The 19,599-nt window shown below is 38.4% G+C and overlaps 1 protein-coding gene across 14 annotated transcripts in view; it reads right to left on the reverse strand.

Moving 5' to 3' along the window:
• The window catches only part of MARK3 (microtubule affinity regulating kinase 3), a 60,718-nt gene that overhangs the window by 13,203 nt on the left and 27,916 nt on the right, over positions 1–19,599 (reverse strand). For all 14 annotated transcript variants that reach the window (XM_063159877.1, XM_063159876.1, XM_063159887.1 and 11 more), the window contains 9 exons: positions 18,344–18,414; positions 13,135–13,191; positions 11,983–12,219; positions 11,757–11,876; positions 10,993–11,092; positions 10,618–10,730; positions 9,728–9,881; positions 8,029–8,246; positions 2,642–2,745 (listed from right to left, as the gene is read on the reverse strand). In XM_063159877.1, coding sequence (XP_063015947.1) covers positions 2,642–2,745; positions 8,029–8,246; positions 9,728–9,881; positions 10,618–10,730; positions 10,993–11,092; positions 11,757–11,876; positions 11,983–12,219; positions 13,135–13,191; positions 18,344–18,414 — 1,174 coding nt within the window. The remainder of the gene's footprint in view (positions 1–2,641; positions 2,746–8,028; positions 8,247–9,727; positions 9,882–10,617; positions 10,731–10,992; positions 11,093–11,756; positions 11,877–11,982; positions 12,220–13,134; positions 13,192–18,343; positions 18,415–19,599) is intronic.

Consider the following 19,599-nt stretch of genomic DNA (forward strand, 5'->3'; position numbering starts at 1 on the left):
ATTCTTTAAAGGTTTCATACTTTCAGAAATAATGCCTTCTCAGAATTCAAGATAAAAGCAGAATAAGCAATATTTTAATGCTTTCTCTACAGAAAAATAGAGATTTTAAATGTGTGTATCTTGCCTTTTATGGTAAGTCTCCCAGCTTTTCACTGAGTCACAGTAAGTATCTGAGTAGCTATGGAAAATCTAAAATCTAATCTGTAATAAACCAATTACAGCAATTACTCTAGCCTGTAACATGTGCCACCAACAGATATTTCAAAAGCATAGAAGTAATTTTTAACTAAACCTTGGATATGTACAAAGCCCGGGTTCAACTTCAGATCTTGCTTTACAGAAGAAAAAAGAATAAGTTTCTAGAGTTACTTTCTGCCAAGCTGAGAGTACAGAAACATTAAAGATTAATTCAGAAGAGCCAGTTCCATCAATCACCATGTTGATTTTTCCTGCATTAAAGGTTCCTGCACTTTATGTGACCAGTCAATGCTTCACCCAGTTACAGCAACAAAATACATTCAGATGTAAATTCTGAAATCTGTGCCAAAATCACAGTAATTCTGAAACTGTGCCAAAATGAACATGCAGTTTAGTACTGAAGCATTTCAGACAATGAAAGGTCTCCAACTATAATACAATTAGCAATGCATTCTCATTACCTTCTCTGGTTTTAAACCTCTATAAAAAGTAATGAATGTAAAATCAAAAAATGCATTATAAAAGCTATGAAGACATTTTTTACCTGTGCAAATATAAATTCTCAGACATTTTAAATGACCCAAATAAGGCTAGTTTATCGAAAAACTAATGATTTTTAAATACCATATTGACAATAAAAGGTAAATTACACAAGGATAACCAATTATGAATATAAACCATAACTAATACAGTTGTCAAGTGCTACTCAATCTTAACTTTGAGTTTAAGGTCTATATGTGACAAACCAGAAAACATGAGTTTCCTGAGAAACTGAAAATTGGGGAAACAAAATTACTTCATAAGATAGTTCTTTATGAGTATGAACTTACTCCTGAATTAAGGGAATATCTAAATCTCAAGCATTCCTAGTAAGCAATATCTAGTAGCTTTTAAAAATGCAATAAAGAAACTGTAGGCAAGATATTAATTTAATTATGAACAGAAATAGTACTAAACCAAGTAATCAAGTAATAAAAAATTAGCAAAACTATTACGGACAGAAAGATTAATTTTTTCAAAGAGTGTTTGGAAAGAAAAAGCTATTAACACATCAAATCAGAGGAAGGATGGTGACCTTTACCCTAAACAACTTGGTACCATTAACAAGGAGTAACCAGTGAGGGCTGAGACAGGCACACTAAGGGACAGCACCAAAGAGCTGGGCTCTGCTTCACAGGACAGGTGACTGCAGGCCCAGCTGGCCAACTGCACTTCTGGCACTCTTCAAACTTATACCTGACTGCTCCCTTAATCACTTTCCACTTGCAGAGAGCTAGGAGGAAGAGACAGGGTCAAAATCATGCTCTCTATCCCTAGGCTCCAGGAATCAAACAGGGAATAGACAGGCTTTCCAGTCAACATCACAATTCCTCATCAACTCCCAAAAGGAGGGAAAAAAATTTTGTTCAAAGACACAAGTTAGAAAATAGGTATTTTCTTCCCAGCCTTTACAAAATATCATAATATCAGGAAGGGCTGGAAAAAATTGGGAAGCACAGTAGAGGGGTACACATTCTTTTAAGTGTACCAGCTGAGTGCTCTCCTGGCAAGGGTTAACTACTTAATTGTTACCATCTTTTGACAGCAGTAAAATTCTGACAAGAGGGGCTGGAAATTAAAATACCTCAGGCAGGCAGGAAATTTGGTGGTGTTCCTCCCAGCTGCTACTCTATACCTGATATCTGTGTTCACTAAAATATTGTTTCTGACAGCTCTTCTCAGTCTTCACAGGCTGGCAGTAGATGTGACCACAGTGCCAACACATACAGTGGTTAGCTCCAGTTCCACTGCATGCTCTACTCAGGCTTTCATTCAGTAAATTAAAAAGAAATGTGTTATTTCTCTGACTGTTTTCACTCAGAATATGGAGATAGCCTGAGGAGGGAAGCAGCTGAGTTCTGTAAATCCTGGGAAACAATTAGACTGCCAGAGTATCAGCAAGGAACACTGTTAGTCCCATATAATGGGGGATCCCCATTTCATCTTTGCTCAGAAAAAATTACCTTCTCCCTGAGACTTTGCAGCAAAAATGGTATTTCAAATAATCCTAGTGAAGCAAGTTTAGAGTGAAATATAAAAAGAGAATGGTTCAAGAGAGATGGACTTTGTAGTCTGACACTAAACAAGGCTCTTCTGCAAGTACATGCAGAAGAGTTTGGCTACAGGAGTTCACAAAAGATTTAAGATGAAGGCTGCTACAAATATTTCATGTATTTAACCAGAAATTAGAAACTTCCTTTTACATTCTAAGTATAAAGACTATAAAATTAAATATAGAAAAAAAAAGCCCCAACATACTTACAGGTGCTCCATAACCAAAGATTTGTACTTACCTTTCATTATGAATTACATTAGAATACCATTTATTTTTAAATTAGCCATTAGAGTTTTTTTGGAAAGGTGAAGACAAGTGACATACACCATAGGAAGACATTTCATATACCTGTTCTCCTTGCCATTTTGTATCACTGAATGCCTATCAGCAGTGGTTCTTTCACTACAAACATAAGTGTTGCGCCGTGTCATTGCTCCAGGGGTAGTATTATTCTACAATTAAAAAACACAGGTTTGTTATTCCCCACAGAAGGTTTTTCTGAGGTTAGTCTGCATACAACTGAAGGCTTTTTACTTAATGCTAGTTCTACACAGCTCTAAAACTTAAAATAATGAAATAACTCATTATACAAACTCCATCTAGTATTTGTAAGGAATATTGCAATCAGAAAGAATAATTCTAACAAGTTGTTCTTGTATTTCATACTGATGGCTCAAAATTAATATTCCTTAAAGGTTTTATTTACAAATGTTCTGAATTATAAATTCTGAGTATATACAGCATTCTTCTACATCTGCATAACCTGTATCTTTATAACCTATTTTTGAAATACTTTACCACTTGTAGCTTGGAGAATTTTCCTTTAAGTTAAAATCATACCCTTAAACAAGATAGGAAAAGCAAAGGCTTAACAAACAAATGTGGTAAAATTCAGTGGGAAGGTAAACATGGACTTCTAAATATTAAGATACTATGAAACACTAGACAAGTTTTAAAAACAGGGAAGAATAAGAGACAAATTGCAGAGAATTTTAGTAAGACATTTTTTAAAATACACATTTCAATACAAGCATAATACATTGAGGACAAGAGAACCAGGGGGACTTAAACTACAGACCTTACTTTAGAGGGGAGAAAAGAAATAGAATTACTTTGCCTCTGTCTTTACAGAGAAAGAGGGTGGAGATATGCCCAAGTTGGCGGTCAATTTTCCAGGAACGACTGAGAAGCTATAGGTAATTCACAGATAACAGAATTATAGAGAGTTAGATGCAATTACTGTAGGAAAAGCAGGGTGGTCCAGACAAACATGCACCCCCAGGTTGTAGAGGAAGTAAAAGCTGGCAAGCCTTTGTACTTTTTTCTCCCCACCCCAAGAACAAAACACAGGAAACTGCAAATGGTTGAAAAAGTAGAAAAAAAATCTTTAAAAGTTTTCTTTAAAGAAAAGGATCACGGGGCAAAGCGGGAAGCAGAAAAGGCTATAAACTTCAAACATCACTGCTGGGGAAAGTCTTGGAGGAGGTCAGCTTAAGGGAATGACTGGTCAGCACCTGGATAAGCACATGTTGAGTAAGGAGGGCCACTAAGAATCAGGCAGGGGGCTTCATGCTCAACTAACCTTTTGGAGCTCTTTGAAGAATTATGCTATGACGGACAAGGGAAACTCAGTGGATTTTAAAAATAGCATTAAGAAAAGGTTTCGCATAAACGGTCACAGGAGAGAATCATGGCAAGAAGGATTAAAAAAAAAAGAAAGGAAAAGCTAGTTCAAGCACAAAAGCAGAGTAGCCAAACCTTTGTTGTTTCCCAACCTGAAATAAAACTGTTAAGTGGCGTATTCTCAATAAATACCAAAAGATCCTCCAGGGTCTTAAGGCAAAATATTTGCTATCTAGGGAGTCTCAAGCAACACATTCCCTGAGCTATTTAACCTTGAAGCCATCTTGTCTAAGGGACTGCTGACCTGTCTGTTACACATCTTTTACACAAATGTACAAATTAAAATGCAACAGTGAAGTGCACAACCTCCTAGTGTTAAAAAGTACAAAGACAAAGGATAATTTAGATTGGTAGAACAATTAATTAACATGTTAGATGCATGCAGCTGTCTAAAGGGTTCTCAAGTATTCTTCACTAGATATTCCTTAGGGATAAGCATGTGGCAAACATCACATGCCTTCCTGGCCCTTTCCTTGTACTTTATTCCTTAGACATCCCTTGTCTTCATATACATTTATTTATTTTAAAAATACTCCACCACCAATTCTTCCACTTTGACATTTATCAATGTATAAACTCCTCTCTCTTTACTAAGCATGCCAGCAATGAAAGCTGTGCACCTAAAGTGAGGTTTTGTTTATCTGCTCTTGGGAGGCCACACTGTGCAGGACTCTTCTTGGAGGCCTTACAAACCAATGGTACAGCAAAATATTGCTTATTAGCATTTGCAGATCATTTTGTTGTGTGTTCTGAACATACTAGAGGATGAAGCACCTAAAACATCCAACACTGGTCTTCTGGTGGGAAATAAGTACAATAATCAGTGGCTTCCTTCTTTCCACCTGCTCCCTTTGAACATGAAATGTTGGTTTCCCTTCAGAAAACACCACATAACATTACAATGTATTGTCATGTGGCACATCTGGAAAGACAAGACTGCAATCTCTGTGCTGGACCAGACTTTTAAGACTATGCATTTTCAGGTTTGGGAGTTTTGGTATTCATATCTGAAATGAGAGGACTGCAAGGACATGTTCTCCCAGCTCATTCTGAAATGCTAAGATGGAAGCATCAGTATACATTTTTTTCCTGTTTGACTCAGATTTCAGAGGTCAGAGGAAGAGATTTAAGCACTTCAAGGTTTCAAATTTCAGTTTTGGCAAGAATAGTCTTGGTATTGGGGCCTTTACACTTTCTAGTGCATGACCTTTCACGATTCATCAAGGGAGCTCTTCAGCTGTGACTTTTTGTTCAGCCAATCTGCAGACTGTTAATCTCTGGACATGACTAAACAGCACAGGTGCACAGCCCTGGAAACTGGTGAGAGCAGCATTCCCTGATGGAATGACAACTCCCAGGGTCAGGGGTGGCTGCCTAAGTTCATCTTCACGGCACTGTGTGCCTTCTTTGCAGGAGGAACTGACACAGCCCAGCACATGTTGAGACTTGTGAGCACATGCTCAAGGTCCAACACTGCACAGAGGATGAATTTGTGGTACAGAGTCCTCCTCTTTTCCTAGAGAGAGTCTTGTGTGCCCTGCTCAGGCAGGCTGCTTCCCATGAAGAGACACCAGGGGAAGGACTGACGAAAAACTTTCATAAAAAGCTTCTGACTAACAAGAGTGAACCAATCTATTTATTTAAGAGCACTAGTATGGTATTTGGTCCTGGATAACTTTTCAAATGTACCACCTATTCTCCTATTTCAGTTTTCTCAAAGCTATTCTAAGGGCTCTGGCACAGCTTTATTACAACATTGAGGAAAAAATCCAAAGCTCTAATAAACAATCAAGGAATTATTAAGACACAGATATATCAGTTCCTGCTAACTATCCAATGTCTGTAGCAGGTTTTCATTATTAATTTGCTATTTGCCCAAACAGCTTGAAGATTTTTGATCTGTACTTGTTCAGCTTGCAGAACAGTTTTGTTTACAAGAGTTTAAACACTCTTATCAGCTTTAGAAGTACAGCTTGGAGCCCCTCACTCCAGTCCCAGACTCAGCTATCTGCTCTCCAAGCACAACTCTTATCCTTAAGTGCAGGCTTTTGTGCTTTGTTACTCAATAACAGCAGCACACATCTGACTAAGGGTCTCCAGCAAGGACTGGTTCTACTGCTTTTGCTGTTCTGTGAAAATACTAATTGTTTTTGTAAGATATTTTTACATCTCTTCATTGCTTTTCCGTCATATTACAAATTTCAGGACTTCAGTGCTTAGTAAAACAGAAACTCTCTTCACCTCAAACTTTTTTCAACCTCAGGACAATATGGCAACTCCTGTATTTTTTTCCTTCTGGATGCATGCCAACACTGTAAGAAACAGAATTCCCTACTCAGCTGCAGGAAATGACTAAAAACTCATTTTTTCAGTGCTTCCCTTCACTCCCAACAACCAGAAAGCCAAAGTGTCATTTTTGCAGGGGGGAGAAAAAGGAAAGGAAAAAAAAAGAATTTGAACTGTCTGGTGTGAAGAGCTATAAACAGAGACAATTTTAAACACTAATTATTGAGTGACAACATAAGTCTGATTTCCTGTTCACCACCTGGTATCACTGCTAGTAAAATATCAGCTGGACCAGTTGCACACTGAGTCAGGGAAGTATCGAATGATTATGAGCTGAAATTTCATTTCAGGTACAGTAGTAAGAAATTTGAAATAAGCCTACTGGAATAAATCTCCAATATTTGGGAGCGGCACAGAACAGCAGATGAAAAGATACTGAATGTAAAGTATGTTGTAACTGTGACACAAATCTTTTCAACAAGGCACCATACAATACCAAGTGAAGGCCAAAGCAGGACAAAACTCATTTGATTATCCTACCATTTTGAGATTCCATAGCTAAGAACTGTCTTTTAAGTGAAAACCAAATCTGAATGGTTTCTGGACTGATCAAGAACAAAGGGAAACTATGGAAGACCACAAAAACAAAAAGGGTCCCCCAAAATCCTGAATTCTTGTTCACATTTATGAATAACAGTTGCTACAGTAGAAGATGTGTTTTTCCAAGGAAACTCTTGGGCTGATATCCTAGAGCCAAGTCACTACTAGCCACTGAGTCAGCTGACAATACAGGGCCAATTAAGTAAACCAAATTTCATTTCACTTCTTTTGCTTCAGACTGTCCTGCAGCTCAGGAAGTTATGTTCCTATTTGCTGTAAGTAATGGTGCTAATTATTGTGACCAAAGCAACTGTGACAGCTTTGTATGATGAGTTAAAAAAATAAAAGTTCTGTTGCAAGTTGAACAAATTGAATAAAGAACTGAGAATTTTTTTCTTCTGAAAAGAGGGAAGTTTTTCAATACAAAATCCCAAAGTTTTAGAAATTAAATGTCACATGACTGAAGCATTATGTGAAAACATATTTCCAACTTTGCCTTTGAGGGAGGAACCACAGAGGACACAAGTTAAAGCCAAAATGAACAAAGGATTTTCTTTCTTTTGGCACACTGCCTGTTGCTAAACCATGAACATTTACTATTTTGCTCCTTTGTATGTTTTTATTGTTGTTGTTGTGGTTTAGAGGCAGGTGGGGGAAGCCCACAAGGACAAAAGCCAGGAACACTCCTTTTGAATACAGGCTGAAATACATCTTTAAAGGGTTTTTAGAACTACATTTCTTTGATATTCTTAACAACATAACTATGACTTAAAATAGTAATGTTTGAGGACAAAGATTAGGTGGCTCCTTATACACATGAAACTATAAAACAGGATAACAAAAATAGAGATTTCATTCTTCTGTACAGAGGCCACAGAGGAGTGGCTGGTATCAGGAGTAACACAACTACCTTTTTCTGTTTTACTTTTTCTTAATACCCAAATCATGTCTGTTTACCAAGAGCTACTTTATGCTAATTATGAATACTGACTACTTCAAGACTATTAAGAGGTAACTTGAATAGCTGACACTGCAAGGGAAAAAACACCTACATTTACTCTTGATAAATGAAAAGTAAAATCAGCACCACTGATAAATCACACATTTAACACTTTTTTACACCTCAAAAAAATTCAAGGTTTTGATAAATAAACGTTTGTACTTACACTAGGGACAGCTGAACTTTTCTTACGTTCAGGAATATCAGCCTTGTTGGGATTGCTGGCATTCCCAAGCATTGGGCTAGCTGGTGCAATTCCTCTTCCTGCAACAGCACTACTGCTGGATTTTCTTGACTGAATTCCTTCCTCTTTGAGGTCACTGTCTGTGGTACTAGTCTGGCTTCTTTTAGGATATGCCACTACTGAGGGGATGGATGGTCCAGCTTCAGAAACAAACAAAAGAAACAGGAAAAGGATTTTTCTTCTCAGAAGTTCAGTGACTTTTTTACCACAATGGAAATGTATTCACATGAGAACCAACACAGTTAACACTGGGAACCAGAGATGCAAAAAGATAATTAAATTATTGAAATAAATGTATTTCAGGAAGCAGTAGAATATTGTGAAAAACAAAAACCTTTTAAGGCGAAGGTACAACTTGATTTCCATGAAAGTTCCAAGAATTTCATTAAGGTTTCTCATTTGGCTGCTAGAAAAACATTTTAGAGACACCTTAAAGACACTTAACAAGCAACTGACTCATTCAAACCAGAGCATCCCTCATTAGCACAGAGCTGCCATGTGCTGCTCAAGCCAATTTCCTGAGACAGGCAGGTGGTGACACAGCCCTGGGGCACAGCAGCACTGGTGCCTGCTGCTCTGTGCTCCTGCACCAGCGGCAGTGGCTCAGCCTCCCACGTGTGCCAGGAACACACAACTGCCCCACACCTGAGAATGAGGAAGCCCCTTCAACAGTGCCAGGCTCCCTCCTGCTTTAACAACCTTCTTCAGACTGGGAAAAGTCTGTGGGGTGTGGCAGGATTGGGTTCTCTGACATCTCAGACCTCGGATGTTACCTCTGTAACACCAAGTTACATTAACTTCTTAGTTAAATGTTTTAGTCAGAATTAATCAAAAAGTGTAAGTATGTATATACACACACAGAAAAAATACATATAAATGCATAAGCATATAAATATATAATATGTAGCTAAAACATGTTTTACAAGTATCAAAAACCCCAGTAACTGGCATCCCAGAAGACTCCCCAAGCAAAGCAACCTCTGAATGCAGAGAATGCCTAAACCGGGATTCCTTTCATGAGTTAAGTGTCTGAGCAGGAGGATGTTTAAGACATTTAGAAAATCCTAATCTACTACATTGCACTCTCATTAAGCAGAAAAGTTGTAAGTTTGTCAGAGTCATTGTTCTTCAGAAATGGAATTCCTGGGGGACAACCAAGTGACACTAGCCTCAGGAAACAGGAAACCAGAAATATTGGCAAACTGACATTTCTTCAAGTTTTAGACACAAGCTGACCTACTAGTGTCAAAAGAAAACAAAAGATGAACAGACATACAAGAGGATGGGGGAGGAGTGCTGTGCTTTTCATGAAAAAGGGGGTTCAACATTCTCTTCAATTTGTGTAACAAGATTCTGCCAGCACAGTCAGGAATTTATGGGACAACACAAGGCAGAACAAGAGAATTAAGTTGGTGTATTCAGTGCTCCTCTAAAAGCTCTTTTGAAGGCTTTATAACAAAACCAATTTTAAAAAATCAATTATTCACTAAAATATTTAAACACCATGCTGTGAACTATGCTGTTGTCATCCTCCTTACACTTGGGGGATGGAGACAAACCCAGAAACTGAGCAGAACTGGCAGTCACTGTACTCTGCAAGATGGAAATGAGAAAAGCTCACCGTGATCACTGTACCGCCGCTGCTTCTGGCTGGAAGATATGCTTCTCTGAACTTTGTGATGAGGAGATTGTCCAGTGCTATTATTAAGATCACTACTGGGCCTAACTTTGGCAAGTGAAAGATTGCTGCTGGAGCTTGAATCACTTGCATCCAACTACGATAGAAATGAGAGTATGAAAATGAGAAGTTCAGACAAAACAAGTTAAAACATCCAGCACATTCTGGGAGCAGGAACAGGGGGGTGGAAGGTGGCTCTATATGGGAAATTACTGATGGCATGGGCAGCTGCCTAGAGGTCCCACCTTCTTTAGGGTTGTTGTACAACTGTCTTAGATAAAACTCAGTGGAATTTTCAGCTCCTCAAAGGATAATCAGTAAAGAAAATCCATTTGCCCTTTCAGAACTGTCCCCTCAGAGGTCTCCAAGATTTTTACAGGAAGAGAGGATACACTTTGTAGAGGCCACCACACCAACTCCTCTAGCAGAGGAACCAAGAGCACCTTGCTGATACTGAGCCCTCTCAGCATTGCATGGAAAGGCAATGTACAATGAAAGAACTTCTTCAGGTTGGTCAGTCCTGCTCCTTGGTTCTCTTAAAATAGTTACAGCTGGCACATTCACACCTGAGCTCCTAGACTAGCCAGGACAGTAACTGCTGAGCAAACAGGGCAGTTCTGGAAAGCCTAAAAGCAAGAGTTCACTGGCTCAAAATCAGGTGAGAACAAATTTGCTTAATTTGGACTGCTCATGAATAGAACAACATGACTTTAAGTGCAAAGGATTTTTGTGCAGGAATGCAATGCCTACAGTAACTGACTTAATTTTTGCTTCTAACTCTGCTAAGGACACTTTCTGATTTGCTTCTTTGCAGTTTTAAGAATGGCACTTACCTCTGATGACTTCCTTCCTAGCAGTAAGTATGTAGCTGTGATTTCATCATACTTCATTTTACTAAGGGATTCTTGAATTTCTTCTTGAGAATATCCCATTCCTACCATAATATCTAAAACCAAGCAGACATTCTGTAAGTAATTGAAACTCTGATGTTCAGGCTGGCTGAGCATTCAAAAAAAAGGATGGAACATTTAAAAAATTAAAACAGAATTATTAATTTTGAGAACATAAACCTGATCAAGTATCAGTTTTAAAGGTTTAGTTACTTTTTCCAAATGTCAAACAAATACAGAGTGGTGATAGAGGAAAAAAAAAAACAACCCTCCCACATCATGCAAACAGTACTGTGGTTCTGGAAAGTAACCAATTACCTATTCTTTTCTGGTCCGAGATGTCTAGTTCTGGTTCAACAAAAGGTTTAAGTTCATCCTCCTCATGCCCTGCATTGATCCACCTGTCCTTCATAATTTGCTATGAGAAAAAAAGGTTTTGTTAGTACAGTACACTTAGCAGCAAAGAAAACAAGCTGTGAGAAGAACAACTTCTTTATGCAACAAACACTAAGGTCTTTCCTAGTTTTTGTTTTCCAGAACATTTCCAGCACCTCTTGCTTTGCTCCAGTGAGGAGAATCAGCTACACACATGAAGCCAAGCTTCTCCCCACAGTCAGCTGTACTCCAGCTCACAGCTGAGAGCCTGCAATGCAGACCAGGAGCAGCGTGACAACTTTGACATGGCTTGGGATTCCAAGCCCCACCAACAGAATTCCATGGAAGCCCTGTTTTGGTCTTGACTCCTCCATGAGGGTACAAAGGGCAACTACAACAGCCAATACCTCCAGCTCACAACTGAAAATGTGGAAAACAATGTGGTGGATCATCCATTGATGCAGGAATCCACAAGCTAACCACCAAGAAAAGTTATATATGACATAGAAAGTGTTGTGACACATTGATTTTGAAAGTAACAAAACAGGTATATTACAACCCTAGTTAACAATATCTTCAAAGAGTCATGTGCTTTCATCAACAATCCCACCTCCACCCCAAATATGCATAGGAACAGCATGGAAATAATAAATTACAGCTCAAAAATGCACATTGCAGAATTTGATGCACCTCATTTGTGCAATTACCTCTAGAGTGCCTCTTTTTGTTGGGTTTAGCACCAGGAAACGTTTGAGGAGGTTTTCACAGTCTGTGGACATGTAGAAAGGAATCCTGTATTTTCCCCTTAGCACTCTTTCTCTAAGTTCCTTGGCAACAGAACAAGAACAGAAAGTAAGTTGTAAGCAGGAAGTTACTTAAAATATTAGATAAAATATTAGATAAACATGGCCAACATAGTCCCCAAAAATCTACCTTTAAGTTCTGTCCATCGAAGGGAAGAGATCCACTCACAAGAGTATAAAGAATAACACCTAAACTCCAAACATCTACTTCAGGTCCATCATATTTCTTCCCTTGAAAGAGCTCTGGAGCAGCATATGGTGGGCTGCCACAAAAGGTGTCCAGTTTATTTCCAACTGTAAACTCATTGCTAAAACCAAAGTCAGCTATTTTAATGTTCATATCTGCATCTAGCAATAGATTTTCAGCCTGGAAGAGAAAGAATGGTTTGCAGATGAATAAAATACTTGATTTAAAATGCTGTTGATTGCTTTTACTCATTCTTTAAAGGCAAGAAGCTGAAATACCCATGAACATTCCCTTCCTTGCAAGGTTTTTAGGTGTGCTTTAGTCAATCATTAGCATGTCCTGTTTTAAAAATCTCTGTACAATGGCTTCAGACTATGGGAGCTGTTTCACTGCCCAAAAACTTGTTACCATGTTTTTCTCCACAGAAATGTATCTTACATTTTGATCTATTCAGATGAAAATAAGATATAGTCTCACTACCCATACTTGATAGCATGTGGTATTCTTGCAGTAATTTGCTAATAAATGTAACATTTAAAGTGCTTTCAAGTGTTTTTTATTTTTAATGGTGGTATTGTTTTTTGCTTTTTATAAGTTACAAAGCTATGACAAGCTGAACAAATTACGTGGCAGTACTATTAATATAAAAGGCACAGTTAAAAGAAGAGATATGCTGTTTCATGCCAAGCTACAAAGAAGCCATATTTCAGTTTCATTATCACTACTGGTAATTCATTCTGTTCAACATCAATTCTTGTCATATCTCTATCAAACTATCACTTAAAAAAAAAAAAAAAAAAAAAAGATTTCTCATCTAACACTGACCTGCATCAGATCTGAATGCAACCACTGGGGGAGAGGTTATCTTTCAGCAGCCATTAAATGTTTGCATTTAAAAGCTTTATAAATCCTCTTCCTTTTATTTAAACTGGTTCTAAGCTGCAAATATTTCTCAAGACTCACTATAACATATGCAAATATATAAATAAATAAATCAGAAAGCTCAGTATAAACTGTATTTTATAAACAATACAGGTCACACCCACAGGTACAGAAGCTGACACACAAACACTGCACACACTTTTTCCTACTCACCTTGAGATCTCTATGAACAATATGCTTTTGATGGCAATACTGCACTGCAGATACTATCTGGATAGAAAACAAGCCAAATTATGTAAGTGACATCTCAAAGAAGCAGTAGCTTTAATCAAAGATTTCAACATTTATTACTGAAGTTGACGTGAAGTTATCCAGTCAGAGCTACATAACCAACTCCTACAGTGACCAGTATATTTGGGGAAAAGCTGCTGAATACCTTCAATGTTATTTGATCTATTTGCTTTCTCCTATACTTGAACCAGGATTTTGTTTTTCCTGTGGGGCTAATTATAGACCAGTAGAAGCAATGACTTTCAGAAAGGTTACTGAAGTATTTCCATTCCAATACTGTATACAGCTATAAAAGCTTTCCCCCTAGACTGAGGTTTTCCAGGCCCTCTGCAAAAGTGATTTTTCATGCCATGCCAGAGAGAAAAGGGTAAGAAATGGGCTTTGATGACTTGAGAAACTACTGGGAAACAGCCTGTTTGTCAAAATTTATGCAATGAGAAGCAACTAGGCATCTGACAGAGATCTGCTAAGTGCATATGGTTTAGTGTATTTTGTATACCATAGCAAGCTCAGTAGAAAAACTCTCTTGTGTCTCTCAAGTGCAATGGAATAATTTCTTCCACGATAATTTCCAAATATCATAAAGATTTTCCTGCAAACCATATAAGCTATTTACACAGTGCAGTGTCATAGTACATTGCTTCTCAGAGTCATAAGCATTGCTGCAGAAATTCACATGTATGGAAAAGCTGGATAAAGTATTATTCTGACATGACCACAAATGCAGTCAAATGCATTTTGTCATGCATGCATGGTCAGAATTGAGGCAGATGTTATGACCTGTTAAAATAAGTGGAAGTGCACATAAAAATAGTAATTATATTTAAATAAATATATTTTCAGTCTTCATTCAAGAGTAAGAAAACTTCCCCAGCAGAAAGATGAGGTAGCATTACTGTTACAAGAAAATAACTCCTGATCAGATCACCAGTTTAGTTAAGGATCCCCTGCACTGGTGAAGGAGCAAAGGTTCTCTCCCTCAGCATTTACAGCACATGAAGGGGGTTGGTAGGTTCTTGGTAGGTCAAATAACTGATGCACCAGTAAGTTTTGTATTTGAAACTTAAGCACCAAAGTGATCTTTGTGCCCTGTAACATTGAATCACTCCCATGCAAAATGTCACCTTAGAAACCACGCAGACGGTGGAAAGCTGAAGTACTATTTCCATTCCTTACACCTTCATTCTGGTTTGGCTTTTTCCTTTATATGCTGGTTCCCTCTTTAGACTCCAAGTTCAGCTTTTTCCAGTTACTGAAACTGCCAAGGTGCTCCCGTGCCACCACTTGTCCCCTCTTTGGTTTCCCTTCCTTTTCTCTCTGCTGCCATTACCTCAGCCCCAGCCACAAGCTCACTCTGCAGGGGCTTCCAGTGCTGACAGCATGACAAACACCTCAGGCTTTATTCAGGACTGCAGAGACACAGCACCAGCACCACTCACTCACTCCTGAGCTGCTTTATTGTGCCTGCCTAAGAGCAGAAGGCTGAGCAGATGATCAATCAGCAGCTTCCTTTGGAGATGCTTTTGAACTCCTCTGCACTGCAACAGGATGGCACAGAGACTGCAGAAGTGAGTCCCATCCATGTGAAGTGAAATCATCAAACGTGTAGGACATTAATAATTGAAGAACATAACTGAATGAAAAATAGCACAAAGCATGGCTGCTCCAGACTGAAACCTTTGTCTTCCAGCTTCCATCACTGTTTCCACTGACAGCTCCCTCACTTCCTAACCCTCTCGTGTGAGGAATTTTCTGACACTTGGCAGGTGAAGAGAAGGGGAGGAGAGGCATCTGAGCTCTTTGCTAGAAGTAACAATTGGAACATTGAAAAACTTTTCTAAAGAGTGATTTTAAAAATCTGGATAAATACAGGTTTTGAAGAAGTTCTCTCTAGGCAGAAGAACCATTCTTTAAAAAGATTAAATGACAAAAGGATGATTGACCTCTTAAGGCCCCTTCTACACTGCTAAGAGCATTCTGTTGCTTTATTGGAACACACCAATAAGATGTATTTTGTGGATTTTATAATTTTCTAAGATCTGTCCTAACATCTATCAGCATTAAGAATTCTAAACTGCTTCAGCAGGGAAACAGTGAGAACACTGAAAAAGGCCAGACCTTATTGCTTGCAGAAAAGAGAGGGAATTAATACACACAAATTTAACAAGACTTGCTGCTCTGCATCAGATTTTTGATGGAAAAAGGATGAAACTGAACCAGAACTGCCTGGAAGTCTGTAATGGGGAAGAAGAATTAAGGTGACATTAAGAATGCAAAACATTCTCAATTTGAATTTCTCCCACATGGCTACACAAAAGGAGTTTGAAATGGAGAACTGTGTAGCATAGTTGTATTCTTAGACTTTGTACCTTCTCCTGTGTTCCTTGTCAAGTGCAACTGAAATAATATGATTACTGTCTTTTATATTCCCTTTTCCTGCTGAAAACCTTACATATGTTTAACAAAATGGACTAAAAACCATTTTTTAAAAATCTTTAACAAACAAAGAAGGGAGAATTACCAAAACCTGCTCTTTGCCTGCTAGAGAGGAAGTGTCTCCTCAGACAAAACACAAGTGTTTGATCCAGAAATCACATCTACTGGAAGAAGAAACATGATCTGAAAACGAGATATAATACAACCTATTGTAAGAACTAATCTCAATACCATGGCACAACTGTTTCTTCAGTTTTGAAGGAGCCACTGTCTGCTAAAACAGTTAACAAATTAAAAAAAAAAAAAAAGACTATTATGTCACAAGTCTCCATCTAACAGAGAACAGCTGCACTGCATCAGATAAAAGGTCTGCAGAGTGCATTCTTCCTCCAACAATGACCAAAAGTGATACAAAGCTATTCCAGGGCTACAGTAAGGTGAAATGAATAGTTTCATGACCTGTGAACCCAGCAAGATCTAATTTCCTTGTTTCCTTTGACACTGTCCCTCAGGCTGAGCTTTAGCATCTAATAAAATGCCAAGCTCTGATCAAAGTTACCTGACTTTCATCCAGCATCAATGCTTTTCTCTCCTGCTCAGCCCAATCAGCTTGTGCTACAGTTTCTCTCCTCTGCTTATTTCCAGGTTTCTCTCTTTTTTCCCAGGAACTGAAGCTTTTGAAGCTTTAAAGAACCTCCCTTCTTTGAGATCAAGGTCCTCTAAAACTGGTTGAGCTCAGCAGCCAGGAAATCAGCTCTTGGGGGAGGACAGAGCACAGCTGGCTGCACCAGGAGACTTGCATGAAAAAACTGAGAAGTGTATTCCAGTGCAAACAAGTGAGCCCATCTATATATCTTTATAAACTGCAATTATTCTACTGAAATACAAAAAACTCTACAAACCAACTCAAAAAATCACCAGGCTGAGAGTACATAAACCCAATTCTTGATGGGTCAAACACTCAGCTCAGCAGGTAACTCCCTGTTAAATTCTTTTCCTCCACATTTCTTTTTGAAAATGAAGCTACATATATCCTGTACTACCCACATTATCCCATAAAATTAAGCACTAAGTGTACCTGTAAAACATGTTTGACCTGTTTGTAAGTATGTTTTTACTTAAAGGGGAGTAGAATCATTAGAAAAAAATAGGTATTTATTGAAGAAACATGTAATTTCAATGTAATTACTGCAAGATCTTTTTTCCACATAGCTCCTGATGAAAGAAATTGAGGACTGAGAGCAAAGAGTCCATCAGCAGAACTTTCCAATATTCACATCTGAGAGAGAACAATCAATCCTCTCAAGTTACTCTGAAGCTCTTCAAGTGACATTACAAAGGCAACAGGCAGGGATGTAGAAGAGATGGCTGAAGTGGGAATGGCTGTCCCACCACTCCTACTGCCAACACAGCACAGAAGCACACACCAGAAACCTTCAATCACAAAGGAAAACTCCCTACCTACCAAAGTATGAAAGTGAAGGCAGCAGCTTTAAAAAGACACATAAGACTGTTGAAGAGTGAGAAAAGTTTTCCTTACTGTCAAGCTGTATAACTCCAGTAATCACAAATGTCTTCTGGGGAGATGAAGTCTACAGCTGCTTTTAGGTTGTTTTGTTTGTTTGGTGGTGGTGGTTTTGGTGTGGGTTTTTTTCCCCCAAAAGATTAAAAAGGGTAAATACAAGACTTAATAAGATGAGAGAAAACAAAGCAAAATCAATTACTTGGTTCCTGGAAGTCTCATATCTTACATCAAATTTCTATTATGTATGGCTATGCTTAAGAAATGAAACCATCAGAGCCTCCCCTTCCAACAGGGCAACATCACTGCCCTGATCCAGCAGTTCCAAACCCCTACACACCATTCAAAAAACCACTCTTGTCCCTACTCATTATTTTCAAGAGCCATTAAGCTGGAGCATAATTTTGACATTTATTACTTGTCACAACATTACTGAATCTATCCAAGTGGCCAAAGGGAACAGGCATTTACAAATTTCAGCACAAGAGCAGAAAACAAGTGTGTAAGACTGGTCAGATCTGAAACTCCACATGCTACAAGAGCAGACATTTGGATTTAAATTAGCTATGCAAAAATATCTGGTTTTGTTCAGTACTGCTTGACTGCAGAATGGAAATGCTTTTTGCAGATCAATGAAATTCTAACACCTTGGCAGGGCTAGCTTATCCATCATAAAGAAAGCTAAACTAACAAGTCTAGACATTACTTTTCTGTGACTTTTTAGAACAACTATTAAACAGTATCTTCTCATGTAAGCAGATGAATGTGAATGGATCCCTACTACAGGCACTGTCTGCAGTTTGAAACTGGCCTGTTGGTAGCCTGCTACATTTGAACAACTTCCAAAATGTTACAGACCTGCTGAGCTAAGGACATATGAAATCAGCCCAGAGGAAATGCATTTTGGAATGGAATACACTTCCAAACCAAGCAGTCTCTGTGTTCTGGCACTCTTGGACACCCTGGCACTCAGCACTAAGGAAACAGCACCACTGAACAGACTCTGACTCCTTAAAGCACTGCTGTGACACAAGTTCTTTCTAACTCAGAGCTACAAGCCCACAGCATGCTGAACACTGCTCTAAGTCAAATGCAAAGGACAGCTGTTTTACTCATTTCACCAGTAAAAACAGGGGTGAGGGGAAAGCTGACATATAGGAATGTTATACATACCTGTCTAAATTTAGCTCTAGCCTCCTTTTCCTTCATTCTTCCATGTGCAACCAGATAGTCAAACACCTCCCCTACAATCCAATAACAAGATACATTAATGCCAATTTCAGAAAGCAGAGATTCTTCTCCAGCAGTTGCCCACAGCAGCTTCACTGGAATTACTGTATTTCAAGTTTATGATTACAGGACAGCTCAAGAGAACAAGGCACAACTGCTGTGCAATTTACTACACCATCCTCTCTTTTACAAGAAAATAATGAGTGACTGGATATACACAAAGGAAACCATTTCCTTCCAATTACTTAGGATAGAAACTGAGCAGCATACTTCTGTTTTGTAAACAAAGATGACATCTACCCCTTCACAGACTTTCTCACAAGAGTTTCTTTGGCTTCAGAAAAAAAAAAGTTTAATACATGAGAACAATTGATGATATTTGTAAATGCCATCATACCAGCACTAGAATTTTAATTTGTGCATGTGTATAAAATGGTTCTAAACAAAACCAAAAGCCTTAGCTTTAACCTAGGCTTGGAAGAGGCACCCACAAGGAGGGTCAAGAATAAGCACAGCAGGACACACTGATAAATCCCTCACACAACCATCATACCTGTAAAGCACACAGAACAAGGCCACTGTTGTACAGCTGTGCATGACCAAAGATTACTGAAAATCTGTGTTTCACTTTTCCCCTCTTTAACCAATGCAGTCATTTTAGAGCACATCAACACAGACTACAATGTTTGAGCTTTAGGTGCAGGCCTATGAAACACTGGCATGTTTGTGAAAGCATGGGAGATTTTCTTTACTAAAAACCAACAGTCATGTAGGTAAGAACTACAAACACAGAATAATAACACAGCTTTTAAAAGTACTCACTCATATGCAAAAACCATAAAATCTTCAGAAGTGGTTCAAATATTTAAACATTCCCTACTGAGCAAGGAAACATGGTTTTGTAGACAGCCACCTCACAAGGGAAGAGCTGAGTAATATCATATTTATTTTTTTAAAAGATGCAACTCCACCAGATTGCAATAAAAAAAAAAGGAGTCATGCTGCAGGAACAGCAAGCACTGAGCCATCTGAGGGAATGTCAGGATTTTCCATAAAATAGTTTTCTCTCTGCAGGGTATCCTTAAATACTCAACTCGGGTAACTCTCCCAAGCTGTATTTCACAGCTGCTTCTCAAAAAACCTTGAAGCAGCAAACCTGAACACTTCTTCATAATTCAGGGGAAAAGACACCAGGGAAA

The sequence above is a fragment of the Melospiza melodia genome, chromosome 6 (genome assembly GCF_035770615.1).
Source record: "Melospiza melodia melodia isolate bMelMel2 chromosome 6, bMelMel2.pri, whole genome shotgun sequence".
In the NCBI taxonomy this organism is placed as follows: domain Eukaryota; kingdom Metazoa; phylum Chordata; class Aves; order Passeriformes; family Passerellidae; genus Melospiza; species Melospiza melodia.